At 53.7% G+C, this 16530-nt stretch overlaps 1 protein-coding gene across 1 annotated transcript in view; it reads left to right on the top strand.

Annotated features, from left to right (window-relative positions):
* The window catches only part of SFXN4 (sideroflexin 4), a 36502-nt gene extending 20395 nt beyond the window's left edge, over window positions 1-16107 (top strand). Inside the window, exons 2-15 of the mRNA XM_036439211.2 lie at window positions 1093-1131; window positions 2679-2744; window positions 3138-3212; window positions 4403-4429; window positions 4515-4569; window positions 6314-6339; window positions 7067-7120; window positions 7202-7258; window positions 7385-7450; window positions 8965-9043; window positions 10104-10219; window positions 11943-12028; window positions 13541-13658; window positions 15738-16107. Coding sequence (XP_036295104.1) covers window positions 1093-1131; window positions 2679-2744; window positions 3138-3212; window positions 4403-4429; window positions 4515-4569; window positions 6314-6339; window positions 7067-7120; window positions 7202-7258; window positions 7385-7450; window positions 8965-9043; window positions 10104-10219; window positions 11943-12028; window positions 13541-13658; window positions 15738-15815 — 942 coding nt within the window. The 3' untranslated portion in view covers window positions 15816-16107. The remainder of the gene's footprint in view (window positions 1-1092; window positions 1132-2678; window positions 2745-3137; window positions 3213-4402; window positions 4430-4514; window positions 4570-6313; window positions 6340-7066; window positions 7121-7201; window positions 7259-7384; window positions 7451-8964; window positions 9044-10103; window positions 10220-11942; window positions 12029-13540; window positions 13659-15737) is intronic.
* Window positions 16108-16530: the final 423 nt, after the last annotated feature.

The raw sequence follows: 16530 nt of genomic DNA, 5'->3' as shown, positions 1-16530 counted from the left end.
GATTCCGGTCAAGGGCATGTACCTTGGTTGATGGCATATCCCCAGTAGAGGGTGTGCAAGAGGCAGCTGATCGATGTCTATCTCTCATCGATGTTTCTCTCTCCCTTCCTCTCTGTAAAAAATCAAAATAATATATAAAGAGACCTGGAGAGACTGACTTGACTAGGCCCACCCACACAACCAACGGGCGGTGCTCGTTCCCCAGCCAGGACTCCTGAGGACCCTGAGCACCCCAAGCCTCACACTAGCTTCTACCAACACACACCCCCTGCCCGTCCCACTGGGCGAAAGGTAAGGGCCCGCAGGAAGAAGGAAGGTGCGTTTTTCTCTCTACCAGTTGCTACTCGATCTGGTTTTGCCCCAGAGCTGGAGAAAACAGTACACTCAGCTGGGTTTCATGCTCTGATGTGGACCTTTCTCCATCTTTTTGAAATAAGGAGTCCACATTTTCAGTTTGCAGTTTTGATTATCCCCCGTCTCCGCACGCTGGCTGTAAGGGACAACAGGAGGGATCTCTCAGGGTAATGTCCAAAGCTTAGGTTGCGCTCCTGCCCGGAAGCGGCCTGTGGACCTAGGGGATGGCCATGCAGGGTGGCGATGCCCTGGTCTGTGGGAGAGGTGGGCCCACAGGAACAGGGGGTGCGCCGGGACTGGGACAGGGAGGCATAAGTGTGGGATCTGGGGCGTTAGGAGGCGGTGAAACCGAGCAGCAGGCACATCGAGCGCCAGGAGCTGTGACATCGGGTGACATCGAGCAGCGGGGAGCAGCGGGGAGCAGCGGGGAGCAGCGGGGAGCAGCGGGGAGCAGCGGGGAGCAGCGGGGAGCAGCGGGGAGCAGCGGGGAGCAGCGGGGAGCAGCGGGGAGCAGCGGGGAGCAGCGGCGGGGCCCGGGCGGCGCACACAGCGGGCGCGGGGCGCGCACGTGGAGACACCCCGCCGCCGGCACCGGGAGCGCGCACGGCCGGGGCGGGGCTCGCCGCGGCTCCTCCTCCCGCCGCCCGGCCGCCGGCCTCTCCGGCCATCACGCCGGTCCCGGGAGGACCCGCAGGAGGAGGCGGAGGCGGAAGCGGGCGTGCGGGGTTGTCCAAAAAGATGGAGCCCAACGCGCACTTCTGGATGACCGAGCGCCAAGTACGGCGGGCGCGGGGGGCGGGGCGGGCGGGCCCGGTGACCTTGGGCAGCCACGTGGCCGCCCGACCCCTCCCCGCGCCTCCTCCCGAGGGCCCTGGGGAGACCCTGGCTGGGACCCCGTCCGCTCTGCCCCGGGCCTGCTGGGAGGTCCCCTGCAGATCGCCCCGCGGAGGAGTCAGCTGCCCTCGCCGGCGTCCGCGCTCTGCGGCCCGGGCTGCCCTGAGCCGGGGGCGGCCTCCGGGTGGAGGGGAGCAGGTCCTCCCCGAGCCGCCGCCTCCCAGCAGGTCCTCCCCGAGCCCCCGTCTCCCAGCAGGTCCTCCCCGAGCCTCCGCCTCCCCGCCTCCGAGGCGCGGCCATCCGGAGCCTGGGCCGCCGGCACCGGCCACACGGGCCCCGCCTGCAGGCAGTGGCCGGGCCGCGCTGTCCAATAGCAACAGGACCGGAGTCCCTGGGTGATTTAAAATTCTCCAGCAGCCAGGTTACAAAAGCCAAAAAGAAGCAGCCGAAATGAATTTGTGTCATATATTGTATGAATCGCAATAGCTACAACACATTAACATTCCAACGTGAATTCTATAGAAAATTATTAGTGCGATATTTTACTTTTTTTTTTTTTAAGTTTTATTGATTTTCAGAGGGGGGGGGGGAAGGGAGAGAGAAACATCTGTGGGTCGCCTCTGGGAGGGTCCTGACTGGGAATTGAACCTACAGCCTAAGTGTGTGCCCAGACCAGGAATCGAGCCTGCAACCTTTTGGTCTACAGCCCAACCTAGCCGCCTGGCCAGGGTTACATCCTTTTTATGGTCTTGGAAACCTGGTGTATGTTTTATTTTTAAAAACATATTTTATTGATTTTTCACAGAGAGGAAGGGAGAGGGATAGAGAGTTAGAAACATCAATGAGAGTTAGAATCGATCAGCTGCCTCCTGCACACCCCTTCCTGGGAATGTGCCTGCAACCAAGGTACATGCCCTTGACCGGAATCGAACCTGGGACCCCTCAGTCTACAAGCTGACGCTCTATCCACTGAGCCAAACCGGTTTCGACCGGTGTATGTTTTACATATAAATTACATCTTGATTTTGCGGGGCCACCTAGCCAGGGCTCCATGGCCGCGTGTGGCTAATTGGACAGCGCAGTTCTAGTACATTCTCCTTCAGCCATCCCCTGAAGGCGGGCCCAGGCCTCATTTTCCAGGTGGGGAAGTGGAGAAGGGACAGGGAGCCCATGTTGTCCCGGCAGAGCCCAGACTCAAACCCTGTGAGGTCTGGGGGCTTTTTGAAGCAAACCGCACCTCCTTTCTCCGCATGACAACTGTTTAACTCCTTAAGGGCAGTCTGATCCTGGAGTGGGTCAGAGCACAGGCCACGAGTCGTTGCCCGGCTGGGTTCCTGGAGTGCATCGGGCCCTTCTAAGCCTCAGTCTTCTCACCTGTAGGGATTCTGGGAGAAGCTGCAGGTAGACCACCCTGTTAGGTTGTCCGAAATAATGCTAACCATGAACATCTTTGTTGTTCTGCTGTTAACTTCCGGGGTGCTTTTCTGAAGTCTTTTTTCCAGAGATTTGTTCAGTGGACAGAGTTATTGGATCCTACAAATCTGTTCATTTCGATTGTAAGTATTTTTCTTGTTTTCGGAGCTCATGGATTTTACCTTTTATTCTGAACCTGTGGAGAGCAGGTGAAATAACAATCCACATAGATCACCATGCTCTTACTAGTCCTTCGAATGAGCTTGTTAGATGGAAATGTAATAAGTAAAAGTGGGCATCCAGGTAACACGAGGACAAGCCCGGGCCAGGGGCTGGAGTTCAGAGGGGATGAGACAAGCCTTGCTGGGGACGGAGGGCAGACGGGCAATGCTAGTCCCCAGGCCGACGCTCCTATCTACCGAGCCAAACCGGTCAGAGCAAAGCCATGACTCTTAAATCTGTGGATACATCGGATTGTTAAGCTTTAACATTTCTTTAAATTTGGTTTTATAAGATTTCTTTATATTTGATTTTAGAGCAAAATAGAGAAGGCGAGGCAACTGTTGCTAACAAATGAAGATGGGTCCATTCACGACTTGCAGGACAAAAGGGTAGGTACCGCCTGCCTGGTTCAGGGCTGGGTGTGGTGGCCTGTGGGGGGTTCTGCCCTCAGATGCCCTGAAAGCTGGTGGACCTTGGTCATTGAAAACAGGGGGCACGCTTTTTCAAATGGGGCTTGTTTTTTCATTGTTAGTGTTCCTTCTCATGAACCAGATTAATATCCGGTGCCAGTAGGAGAAACCAGTAATAAGGAGGAAGAAAATCATGGGCTTCCTCCCATGGAAGGGACACTGGGGGAGATTCTCTGTGGTCCATTCCTGGAGCCCTGTGGCACATTCCAGAATTGAGGCGGGTCTCCCGAGTTGGAATCTATTTCTTATTGGGGCCGCTGGACTTCGAGGCTGGCTCTGTTGCCAGGGACTTAGCTAATGATGTGCTGGGTCAGGGATCGGTTAGGTATTGGCCTTGAGTCCTCTTCAAGGTCAGAGGCTTAGGGACTTTTAATGTTTTGGTTGTTGATGTTTTTTAATTGAGTATATATATATATATATATATATATATATATATATATATCTCAATGTATATATTGATTTTAGAGAGGAAGGGAGATGGATAGAGAAACATCAATGAGAGAGAATCATTGATTGGCTGTCTCCTGCATGCCCTTACTGGGGATCAAGCCCAAAACCCAGGCATGTATCCTGGCAAGGAATCCAATCAGAACCCTCTTGGTGCATGGTTTGATGCTCAACCACTGAACCACACCGGCCAGGCTTGCTCTTTTCTTTACTTGGATTATCTCTGTGGTTGTTGTAAGCTCGTTTTCTGTTTGGTTTGTGCTCTCCCTGTGGTATGTAGCAGTCTGCCCTCCACTCTGAAAAGGGGAGCAAAGGCAGCATCAGAAATAGACAGGAGAGATTTGTTTGCTGTCAGGCCACCTTTAAAGCTATTGCTTGTGCCCAGCTGCTAAGTGGCTCAGTGATTGAGCATCGACCCGGGAACCAGGAGGTCACCAGTTCGATTCCCGGTCTGGGCACATGAGCAGGTTGCTGACTCAGTCCCTACTGGGGATTGTGAGGAGGCAGCCAATCGATGACTTTCTCTCATTGATGTTTCTCTCTTTTTCCCTCTCCCTTCCCCCCCACCCCCAAGATCAATAAAAATGTATTTAAACACACACACACACACACACACACACACTCTCACACTCTAAACTATTGCTTGTTTTTTCTCTTTTTAGATCCAAGCAGCTTGGAACAGAAGTCTTGTAAGTTTCAGCCCCTTCCTAATGGTTAGCCCCGAAAAGAACAAAGCCAAACATCACACTAACCTGTGTGCTTCCCTGTATGAAGGCAACAGTGCATCCTGACAACAGCAAACTGATCCCGGGTCCGTTCCGACCTGCAGGTGAGCCGCGTCTAATGGCAGAGGGGGCTGGAGCAGGTGATCTCTGAGAGCTTATTGTAACTTTTTTTTTCTGGAAGGATTTCAGAAACCACCTCTTTCCAAGAACGTTTGAGAGCCGTGGGGAGAGCAGATTTGGGGCCCGGAGTGGTGTCCAGTGCTGGGGAGAGAGCTGGGGTTTGAGGGAAGGGACAGGCTTCCTGCCTGAGCCAGGCTGTCGCCCTCCCAGCACCTCCATGTGTTCACCAACCCCAAAGCTCTCCAGGCCGCCTGCTGGCGTTGTTATTTTTTTAATGTCTGTTTTTTAAATATATTTTTATTATTAATTTCAGAGAGGAAGGGAGAAAGAGATAGAACTATCAATGATGAGAGAGAATCATTGACTGGCTGCCTCCTGTACTTCCCGCCCCCTACTTGGGATTGAGCCCACAACTTGGGAATGTGCCCCGACTGGGAATTGAACCATGACCCCTGAGCTGTGCAGGTTGGGCAACTGTTAGTATTTTTCTTTCTTTCTTTTCTTTCTTTCTTTCTTTCTTTATTTATTTTTAAAAATATATTTTATTGATTTTTTTACAGAGAGGTAGGGAAAGAGAGAAATTGATGAGAAACATCACTCAGCTGCCTCCTGCACAGCTCCCACTGGGGATGTGCCCACAACCAAGGTACATGCCCTTGACCGGAATCAAACCTGGGACCCTTCAGTCCGTAGGCAGGTGCTCTATCCACTGAGCCAAACCGGGCTGCTAGTATTTTTAAATGGAGGCTTTCTTAGTTGTCCCTGGGTGATGAGCTCAGCCTCCAGCCCCTCTGCTCCCCGGAGGAGGAGGTTGGGGAGGGGCGCAGAAAGGTCCAGCTTTCTCCTCAGGTGGTTGGCTCCCTGGCAACCAGCCTCCAGCCTGGGGGCTTTCCAGAGTCCCCTCTGCCGTGCACTCGGTGTGGCTGGAAGGAGCATGTTATGAGTAACCGTAACCTTGACCGAGTTCCTCTCCCTTGGGAAATTCCAAGAAGTTTAGGATCTCTGTGCTGGGAACGGGGAAGGAGAGCAGATTCACACATTTTGTGTGTTACTGTTACTAGAGGCCCCGTGCATGAAATCCGTGCAAGAGCAGGCCTTCCTTCCCCCAGCTGCCAGCACCCGCTTCCCTCTGGCACCCGGGACCCGGGCTTCCCTGGAAGGTCGTCCGGAAGGACGTCGGTCTAATTAGCATACTGTGCTTTTATTATTATAGATAAACCACAGGTGTATTACGTTTGCGTGGCAGGGTGCCCAGGTGCCGGTTAACACTGCCTACCTTCGGCGAGGCTGGTGGGCGGGAGCCTCGTTAGTTCTTCCTTTGCTGGGCTCGTGTACATTTTTGCCACATGCACATGTTATTTTTATTAAGAAAATAAGAAGCCAAAACCGGCGTGGCTCAGTGGATAGAGCATCAGCCTGCAGACTGAAGGGTCTCGGGTTTGATTCCGGTCAAGGGCATGTACCTTGGTTGTGGGCATATCCCCAGTAAGGAATGTGCAAGAGGCAGCTGATCGATGATTCTCTCTCATCGATGTTTCTAACGCTCTATCCCTCTCCTTACCTCTCTGTAAAAAGATCAATAAAACATATTTTTTGAAAAAAAGAAAGAAAATAAGAACGAGTAAGAAATACCCTTTGGCATCGTGCCTTGCAGGGGCTGGAGAAGAGGTGTGGGGAGGGCTGCCCCTCTGGCCTCTCAGCGGCCACTGACCCCCTTCTCTTTGCCAGCTCTGCTGCCGTTCACGGCGCCCATGGTGAGTGAGCCGCTCCGTGCTGTGCGAGCGGGAGGCACGCTGGGAGGTGGGGGAGGTTCGGAGGGTGCCCATCCATCTCCCACCTCCAGCTCCCAGCCCCGCCCGGGACTGCCTGAGAGATGGTCCTGGTCCCTGCCTCGGCCCTGTCTGCTCGTCACCTACCCTGCCCGCCCCACACCACGCCCCACGTACCTGGTCAGGCAGCCGGGCCTCCGGGAGGTCCACAGGGTGTCCCAGGGAGCCCTGGCTTTGACTGCCTCCTGGGCACCAAGGAGGAGCCGCATGCGTTGAGAGGTGCATTCCCCACGGAATGCCCCTTCGCCGTTTCTCCCCAAGCCCTCGCCCTGCCACCCGCCCCCGCCTGGGACCTGGAACTGCCCTCACCGGGGCCAGCCCAGCGTGGCTCTCACGAGGTGACAGCACGGCTCTACCGCTCCTTCCACACCTTCCCCTCGGTGTCCCTGCGGAGGCCTCCTCCTCAGCTGCCCTGCTCAGCGGCAGGGCTCAGAGGCAGGGGCCACGGTGAGACCAGTGTCCTCGCTGCCCAGGTGGTGCCCATTCTACATCGCTTGCTCCATGACCGGTGGCCCCTGCATCACCCCGTCCTCCCCTCGTCCCAGCTCCCGGGGGCCCTTCTGCACGCCCCCTGGGAAGTTCTTGGCTCCTCCGAGCTCTCGCTCCCCTGAAACACTATAACGACTTTTTAATTTTTTTCCTTCTTTTAAAGGTATTTCTGTCGCTGGTGCAGGTGAAAAGCCTGAAGTCTATCATTTTGCCTCAGGTAGCACGCATTTCAGTGTCCTGATTGCTCAAGTCTGTTCTTAAAGCCAAACTGTGACTTTCTGCCCCCGTCTTCCCACAGCTGTCTTTCTGCACCTACAGCACGGCGTTCAACCTCATCAATGGGAACAAGAGCTACGTGAGTACCGGGGGCCCCGGAGGGTGGCAGCCTTGTTCTGCGGCTGTTGGGGTTACTCTTTGTGTTCGTTATCTTTCCCGGGTAAACTGTGCCACTGGCTAAACACACCCTACTGTTTTTCCCCAGCATCGTGGCCTCTACGAGACTGTGTTACTAGCGACGGGAGTGATTGCTTCTACAGCCTTTTTCGGAGTAGGTATTTTAAAATGTGTGTGTGTGTGTGTGTGTGTGTGTGTGTGTGAATCTTCACTGGAGGATATTTTTCCATTGATTTTTTAAAAATATATATTTTACTGATTTTTTACATAGAGGGAGAGGGAGAGTTAGAAACACCGATGAGAGAGAAGCATCCATCAGCTGCCTCCTGCACACCCCCTACTGGGAATGTGCCTGCAACCAAGGTACGTGCCCTTGACTGGAATCGAACCTGAGACCCGTCAAGTGCCCAGGCCACTGCTCTGTCCACTGAGCCACACCATCTAGGGCGTTTCCGTTGATTTTTAAAGCGAGTGGGAGGGGGAGAGACAGCGAGAGAGAGAGAGAGAGAGAGAGAGAGAGAGAGAGAGAGAGACATCCATGCCAGAGAGACACATGGATTGGTTGCCTCCATACACATCCTGACCAACCAGGGCCGGGATCGAGCCTACAACCGAGGTGCCTGCCCTTGACTGGACTCAAACCCGCAACCCTCCCGTCCACAGTCTGACACGATCCACTGAGCCACACCAGCTAGGGCTAAAATCTCTTTGGCTCTTCAGAATTCAAAACAAAACAAAACTTTATTCTGATGGTAAACTTACATTCCACCTTAAACAATTCATACAACACGATTAAGAGTAAAGAAGAAAATAAATCACCTGTAACCCTGTCCCCCCTATACTCACGTGAGTATTCCAGGTGTCTAGGCATATGTGCGGTATGGTTATCTTTTTAAGAAATTAATTTATGCTCCACAAACGTGGTATCCACATTGTATGCTGCTTTGGGTGTCAGGACATTAGAGTGGTTAGAAGCGTAGACTTTAGAGTCAGGTGAGGCTAGGTTTGTATCCTAGCTTACTTCCTGAACAGCTTAGCGACTCTGGGCACGTTAATGGCCCTTCTTGAAACCTCCGTGTATTCCTCTGATGACCAGGAGAACAGCTCCGGGCTGCACAGATTAAAAAACCCACAGAGAGCCCCGCTGGGGTGGCTCAGCGGTTGAGCATAGACCCAGGAACCAAAAGGTTGGCAGTTCGATTCCCAGTCAAGGCACATGCCCAGGTTGCGGGCTGAATCCTGTGTGAATGTGCTGGAGGCAGCTCGTTGATGGTGTTCCTGTCTTATCTCTGTCCCTCTTCCTTCCTTTCTCTCTAAAATTTCATTAAGAAAAACATTTACAAATAAATAAGTAAAGTAAAAATACACGAGAGCGTGGCTGGTGTCCTCAGTGGTTGAGCATCAGCCTATGAACCAACCTGTCATGGTTCGATTTTCCCCTCAGGTTGTGGGCTTGGTCCCTGGTGGGGGGTGGGGCAGGGAGGGGCTGCAGCAGCTGATCAATGATTCTCTCTCCCTCTCCCTTCCTCTCCGAAATCAATAAAAACAGAGAGCACTGGCCGAGGTCTGACCAGTGATAGGAATGAGGTCGATGCTAGCTCTCTGCCGTCGAGTATGTTCAGCTAATGGCTTGTCCCGAGCAGTAATGGTTTTTCTCTCTTTTTCTAGATACTCCCTCGTTTGCTCCTAATGAAGAACACGGTGAAAAACGTGTTCCTCCGGGAAACCCTGCCTGCCGCCATCCTCAGTAAGCAGGGCGCTGTGCTCCGTGAGGCTGTGAGCCTTTCTCCCTCTTCGGGGATGGCCAGGTCTCATGACAGCCCCCCTTGGCAGCGGGCGGGCGCCCCGGCCCACACGAGGTCTTTGATGTGAGAGGTGACACGTTCTCTGCAGACACCCCTGTAACTGTCAAAGGGTGGACACACACCTGGAAACACAAAGCACGTTCTAAAGACGATCTGCCAAGCCCTCTCCCTGTATTTTTCCCTTCACCCTGACAGCAGTTCATGGGTGGGCAACATTACCCCCATTTACAGGTGAGGAGACTGAGGCAGGAGAGGGTCATCGGAAGGACTGGTGGTCTGACTCCAAGGGAGTGACAGAGACATTGACCAACTGTGTGTGTTTTTTTAAAATATATTTTATTGATTTTGTACAAAGAGGAAGGGAGATAGTCAGAAACATCGGTGAGAGAGAAACATCGATCAGCTGCCTCCTACACGCCTCCCACTGGGGACATGCCCGCAACCAAGGTACATGCCCTTGACTGGAATCGAACCTGGGACCCCTCAGTCCGCAGGCCGACGCTCTATCCACTGAGCCAAACTGGTTTCGGCTGATCAGCTATTTTAAGTTTGCCGTCTGCACGTTCACTGGCTCACGCTACAGATCTGGGTTTGGGAATCACTACAGATCTGGGTTTGGGAATCGGTGCGTTGAAGAGTTGGCAGAATGTCAGTGGTGACATTTGGGACATTGTTATGGAAACCTGGTCAGACCAGCTAAGCCAAAAACGGGGGCAGACTTAAAGGGGTTTCTCCTGGAATCCTGTCAGGAAGCCGGGCTGGACTCTCCGGGGGGCTGGAGCCTGGTTTGCCTGGTGCTGGGTTGTGGTCAGGACCCAAGACCCACAGGCCAGCAGTCCTCCCCGGGCTCCAGTGCCCGCGGACAGCCTGGCTGGCCCGGCCCCAGCCCGGCGGCCCCTGCAGGCTGCGGAGGCACAGCCGCAGAGGGAGAGGCTGGGCCCCAGAGCAGACGTCCCCCCGCCCTGGACGGAAGCTCACCTCTCTGTTGTGTCCTCTTCACAGCCCAGGTCAGTGCCCTGAGTGTGGCCACCTCCCGCAGCTTGGAGCCCCTGCGAGGGATTGAGGTCATGGACAAGGAGGGCAATGTCATCGGCTATTCCCGGAGAGCCGGGACGAAGGTAGGGGACCACGGTGACGCAGTAGCTGCTTGCCTTTGGGGTATCGAGTCCATCTCTCCGGGAGGAACTGCATTTTTTTTTTTTTTATTTTTTTTTTGCTACGAATGCCACATTGGGGTAAAAGAAAGCTCGGATGCTCTGCTTTAGAAAGAAAAGCGTGTCTTTTTCTTAAGAAGAAAGTGTCTGCCCCTGTGCGTAAGCGTGAGCGTTCTCGGAGCATCTCTCTGCCGCCGAAAGGTTTCTCCTCGTTGGCTAAAGTTTCAGCAAGTGCGTAACCGGCAGTATCTGATGGTAACCGGGCACCTCCGCTCGGGAGTCTGAGCTCCGGCCACGCTGTCCTCCCTCCCCGGCTCCTCAGCCACGCGGAGCGAGCGGCGCCTGGCGCTGTCCCCTTCGGCGTGCCTGCCCCTCGCCCAGGGGACACGTGGACGGGGGCCGGCCTCACCCACGGACGGTGGCACGCCCCATGCTCACGGCCACTCTTCTCTGCCGGAAGCGGAGCAGTTTTGTTTTTTTTGTTCCTGAAAGTTTATTTTGGGACCCACCCTCCTCGGCTCCCTCTGTGGTCGCAGGGAAAGGCATTGTCTGCAGAGGGATCAGAGGAGCAGGTGCGGGTTCAGCCAAGACCCGGGGAGTGAGGTGGGAGGCAGGGAGTTGGGAGGGGAGGAGGCCTGTGTCCTTATGTACCTTGCACAGAGCAGTGGTGTATGTGGGGTTGTGTCTTACCCGGGGGGGGGGGGGGGGGGGGGGGAGGGGAGGTTGGGGGGGACTTTGAAGTTAACATAGTGTCGTTGGCGGCCATAATTTCCCCTGAAAGTCTCCTACATTGTCCTCTAGTACACATGACTTTGTGCATGTAACCCAGACAGTAAATTATACCTTTACATGGTCACCGCATAGAACATGTACAGAATAGGAAAGATGACAAAACATTATAAGATCTACATACCTGTCTGTGCAAAGTAAAATTTTATAGCATACTTTTTAAAATATTTTTATTGATTTCAGGGAGGAAGGGAGAGGGAGGGAGAGAGAGAGAAACATCAGTGAGAGAGAATGGTCGATCGGCTGCCTCCTGCATACCCCCTACTGGGGATTGAGCCCACAACCTGGGCATGTGCCCTTTACAGGAATTGAACCTGGGATCATTTAGTCCACAGGCCGACGCTCAATCCACTGAGCCAAACAGGCTAGGGTTACTTTTAATTGCACAAGCAAAAATGGGTGCATACATGCAGACCCGTGGGTGTGACCCTGGTGCACTCCGAGCTGGGCTCTTGGAGCAGTCTCCGCCTGGGAGGGGTGGCAATAACGGGGGGCTGTTCAGGACAGGGAAGCCAGCGGCAGAACCCTGGCCTGGAAAGAAAATGCAGATTGGTCCTCATGGCAAACACCAGCATTTCTACCGGGGGGATTGCCATTTGGTTCTAGGTTTGCTTATTAGCTGCCTTTGCTTATTCTTAGCGTTTTATTTGGAACGGTCAGTGGACTGATGGAGGCCATTGCGGAGTCGGGAGGTAAATCCGCCTTCAGTTACTCCTGGCCCTGACCCCAGCTGTCCTGCCAGCGTGTCCACGCCAGGTGCTGCCTCCGCCTCTGCCCACCTGTGATTTTTGAAGCGAGAAGGGAGGGCTGCCGTTCGCTTGTCTCTGTCCTCGATCACAGGGCCCCTGGAAATCGTCTTCCTCCCCATCCTAAGCCGCTTCCTTTCGCTTCCCGTCAGGCCGTCAGAGACACAACGATATCCAGAGTCGTGCTGTTCGGGACCTCGGCTTTTATTCCTGAAGTCTTCTCGCAGTTTTTTAAAAAGTAAGATGCAAGCTCGTCTCCCCGGGGAGGAGGACACGTTCTGACAGTCAGAATCCTTCTAGAACGTGTCTGATCCAAAGCTGGTGGGCAGGGCGGGAGGAACGTGCTTCCGTGGTCTTCCTGCTGGGCACCTCCATCCCGCTGGGGACAGGACCGACCTGGAATCCAGATGTGCACATGCCAGGGGACCTGGCGCCGGGCCCGGGCTGTCCGCAGCTAGCTCTGTGCTCGGCCACGTCCCAGCGTCTGCTGAGGCACGTTCCCCCGCTTCCAGGACGACGAGTGTCGGTGATTTGCAGGTTCTCCCAGCTCTGATGTGCTATGAAGGCTGCCCCAAGCCTCTTGCCCCTCCTTCCTGCCAGGCATGGGTTAAATTAGCGTAAGTGGCCCCAGGCCCAGTCGCCTGTCATCCCATTCGAGAAGCAAGCACCAGCCTGTTGGGAGGAGGGCCCAGGGATCAGCCAGTCTGCGAAGCCCGGCTTGCCGTAGTGCAGGCTGGAAGGGGGCCGTGTTGGTTTAGATACCGGGTGCAGGCAGCTGAGCAGCAGCGGCCCAGTGTGGGGACAGCCCTCTCCTCTCCCGCCTCACATTCCTTCCCGTGGATGAGGTATGTGACTGCTGACACCTCCTAGGTGTAGCCTCACAGTGTCCTGATGAAAAAGAGAAACACAGCAGACCCAGGACGTGACGGGGAGATGGGGGAAGGTGGAAGGGAGGCAGGGAATGTCCTTTGCTCAGTTCACAAGCTCCCGGGAAGGATTCCATCGGCCCACGTGGGGTCACCTGCCTGTTGCTGAGCCAATCCGCTCGGTCCAGCATGGGGAGCTAGGAAGCCCCAGCCAGGAGCGTGGTGGGAGCATCTTTTTCAGGAAGCAGTAGCGTCCTGGGCGGCGTGAACTGTGGCCTCCCACCAGCAGTCCGGCTGGAGGGGCGTGGAGACTCCTGCTGGGTCAGGATCTTGCTGGACGGCTCTGCTGGCCTGAGCTGGGCTCCGGGAAAGCTGGGGCCCGGGGTGCCTGTGTAATGGGACCGGCTGTCTGCTGGGGAGAGATGGTCCTCGTTTCCCAGGGGGCCCTGGGGTGCCCAGAAGGACCCTGTGCACCCCACAGCCATGATAGAATCCAAGGCAGGGTGACCCCGTGGCTGGCTCACCTCTTTTCGTTTTGCCTCTGGATGAACCCAGAGCTCAGAGGAGAAAGGGACGTGTCTGAGAGTGCCCAGTCCCATGCAGAGCCCCACCAGACTGCAGTACCCACTGGCTCGGACTGACCCCCAGGATGGGGTTCTTTGCATCTTCCCACACTGTCTCTCACTCTCTCAAAGGCCGGGGTCAGTGGCTCTGTCTCGTGTGTGTGTGTGTGTGTGTGTGTGTGTGTGTGCGTGCGCACGCGCGCGCTCAGGGGGAGGGGGGGATCCTGGGGAGCGATCAGAGGAGCAGATGCACATCTAGTCCTTCATCCGGGGCCTGGACTGGCTGCCTCTGAAAGGAGCCTGTAACCTTCTCCCTCCCAGGACCCCGTTGTTCGTGCGATACCCCCAGTCCTTGTGGACCCTGAAGCTGTCTTGTACCATCTTGGTCATGGGACTGATGGTGCCGGTTTCCTTCAGCATGTTCCCGCAGATACAACGGGTAAGTGCCCCCACCTGACTTCCTCTCAAAAAATAACTTTTTCTGCTGAAACCGGTTTGGCTCAGTGGTAGAGCGTCGGTCTGCGGACTGAAAGGTCCCAGGTTTAATTCCGGTCAGGGGCATGTACGGTGGTTGTGGGCACATCCCCGGTAGGGGGTGTGCAGGAGGCAGCTGGTCGATGTTTCTCTCTCATCGACGTTTCTAGCTCTCTAAGTATAAAAGAAAATAACTTGATTGACACAGAACCCCCCCCCCCCCAGATCCCTTGTGCGGTTTTGGATTCAATTTTCCTTTTTTTAAATAGGTTTTTATTGATTTCAGAGAGGAAGGGAGAGGGAGAGAGATAAACATCAATGATGAGAGAGAATCATGGATGGGCTGCCTCCTGCATGTCTCCCACTGGGGATAGAGCCTCAACCAGGGTCCCCACCCTCACCCCCGGCAGGGAATCCAACCGTGACCCCCTGGTTCATAGGTTGTTGCTCAACCACTGAGCCACACTGGCCAGGTTGGATTTTGTTTTTCTTAACAGTATATCAGAAGCGTTTTTAGGGGATGTTAAAAAAACATCACCACCTTTGAGCTATTTTAAAGGTTTTATCATTCCAGTGGAACACTCTGCAATGGTAGAAATGTCCTATAAAAGTGGTGTCCAGTACGGTAGCCACTGATCGTGTGGCTGTTGAGCACTTGAAATGCGGCTGGTGTGACTAAGGGACCAAGCTGTAACTTAAATCAGCATCACATGCTGCTGGTGGCCACGGTATTGGGCTGCACAGGTCCGTACACTAGGACCTGTTATCATTCGTGCTGAGTTGGCCTGCCTGGACCCAGCTCCTCCAGACCTGGATCACTTTGCTTAAACCCTGAGACTCTGTCTCTGTCTGTCAAAGAGAGATGGCAGTGATAGTGTCTCTGTTGCTGGTCCCAAGGACATTGCTGATGCTAATGGATGTTAGGGGTTTCTGGCATTTCTTGGCTGAACATCTCAAATGCCTGTTTCTGTCACTGAAAAACATCTGTCATGGCTCAGTGGACAGAGCATCGGCCCTCGGACTGAAGGGTCCTGGGTTTGAGTCCGATCAAGGGCATGTACTTGGTTGCAGGCTCAATCCCCATCTCTGGTTTGGTGCAGGCGGGTGGCAACCAATTGATGTTTCTCTCTCTCTTCCTCCCTCCCTTCCACTCTAAAAGTCAATGGGAAAATATCCTCGGGTGAGGATTAACAACAATCATAGCATTTACAGCACAGCACTAAAGTAGGTTGACAGTTGAGTACACAAAACAATTTATTCTTATATTACTATTTATTATTTTATTTCCATGGGAACAACTGTCTTTTTTTTCTCTTTTTTTTTCTCTTTTTTTTTTTTTTGCCCCACCTTGTATATTTACGGAATGCTTTTATTCACAACCCAAATTCTCTAAGTTTAGGCTTATATTATCGTTAATACTGGCAACTTTGCTAGCGCCTAGCATAAAAGTTTTAAATTATTTAAGATAGTTGCTATCGGCCAAGACTGGTTTGGCTCAATGGATAGAGCATCGGCTTGGGGACTGAAGGGTCCCAGGTTCGATTCCGGTCAGGGGGAATGTACCTTGGTTGCGGGCATATCCCCAGTAGTAAAATAGATAAAACAGAAGGAAAAACCTTCTGAATCCTCAGTCCTCTTTTAGAACAGTTTGCTACGAGTGCAACAAAAGCGAACCCTTTGCAAGTAATCCCGCCTGTTGCCTTGCCCTGAGTGGATGGCTTACCGGCAGGTGCCGTCACTGACAGCAGCTCTCAAATCTCGTGGGACTGGTGGATTGTTAATAGGGGAAGCTGAGTGATGCAGACATGAGGGCTTATTGTAGTCTTTCTGCATTTGCTTCCTTTCGACGTTTTCCAGAAGAATGTTTTTAAGAGGTGAGGTTATTATTATTATTATTATTATTGCTCTAAATTAGACTTAATTGACAAAAAGTTAGGCTGTGAAATAAATGCTTTCTGAAAATGTCTTTAAAAAAACAACAAAAAACTTGGCTTCTAAAGCAAGCAAAGTTTTACTCTATTAAGATCCTAACTTTGTTTTTCAGATCCAGTGCAGTAAGCTCGAACAGGAAATTCAGTTTGCAACAGAAGAGACAGAACTGTTCTATAACAGAGGGGTGTAGGGGTGCATTCGCTGGATTCTGCTCTGAAAACCTTCCTCTCAAGGTTTCAGTTTCCACCCCTGAGCCCGGTCTCTGGGAAAGCCCCGCGGTGTCTGCGCAGACAGGATGGCTGCCAACCATGTGTGCCAAGACCGAGTGGAGGCTGGTCATGCCCGGGCTTCCGGCCTGGATGGGAGAGGAGATGCCTCCCCACGGGGACTGCCGAGGGGCTGGGTGATGGCAGATTCCGCTTTCTGTTTGTCAGCCTGCGAGAGGGCACTGGGAAATTACTAATAAACTGGTCTAAAGCTGAGTGTTTGCGAAAAGAAAGAAGGATCTATGGAGCCCAGGGCACAGGCACTAAATGGATGGCGCGTCTCCAGGTAAACATGGACCCCAGGTGAGCTGTTTTTCCCGCTCAGCCTACTCCCATCCTGGACAGCTACTTAAAGCGTTGCCATCCGCCAGCAGCTCCTTCCTCTTCTTCTTCACAGGCCAACCACCCTGCCTCCTGCTCCGCAGGGAAAAGCAAGGCCTTGGCAGCCATGGAACCTCTGGCCCCAAACCTGCAGCCCCTTCTCCACCGCAGCCCCCTCCCCCTGCACGCAGGGCAGCAGGGCCTCGGTCCTTGGCTGGTCCCTGGTTTACTCAGCCCCTCTGCTTCTTCCCGGTGATACTTAAACTGCTTGGCGCACCCGTCTCATTAAAAAGCAAAACCCCGCCCAGGCCAGGTGGG

Source organism: Pipistrellus kuhlii, unplaced genomic scaffold, assembly GCF_014108245.1.
Source record: "Pipistrellus kuhlii isolate mPipKuh1 unplaced genomic scaffold, mPipKuh1.p scaffold_m20_p_15, whole genome shotgun sequence".
NCBI classification, from domain to species: domain Eukaryota; kingdom Metazoa; phylum Chordata; class Mammalia; order Chiroptera; family Vespertilionidae; genus Pipistrellus; species Pipistrellus kuhlii.
The sequence above is the reverse complement of the archived record's forward strand: the minus strand, read 5'-3'. Positions and strand labels throughout refer to the sequence as shown.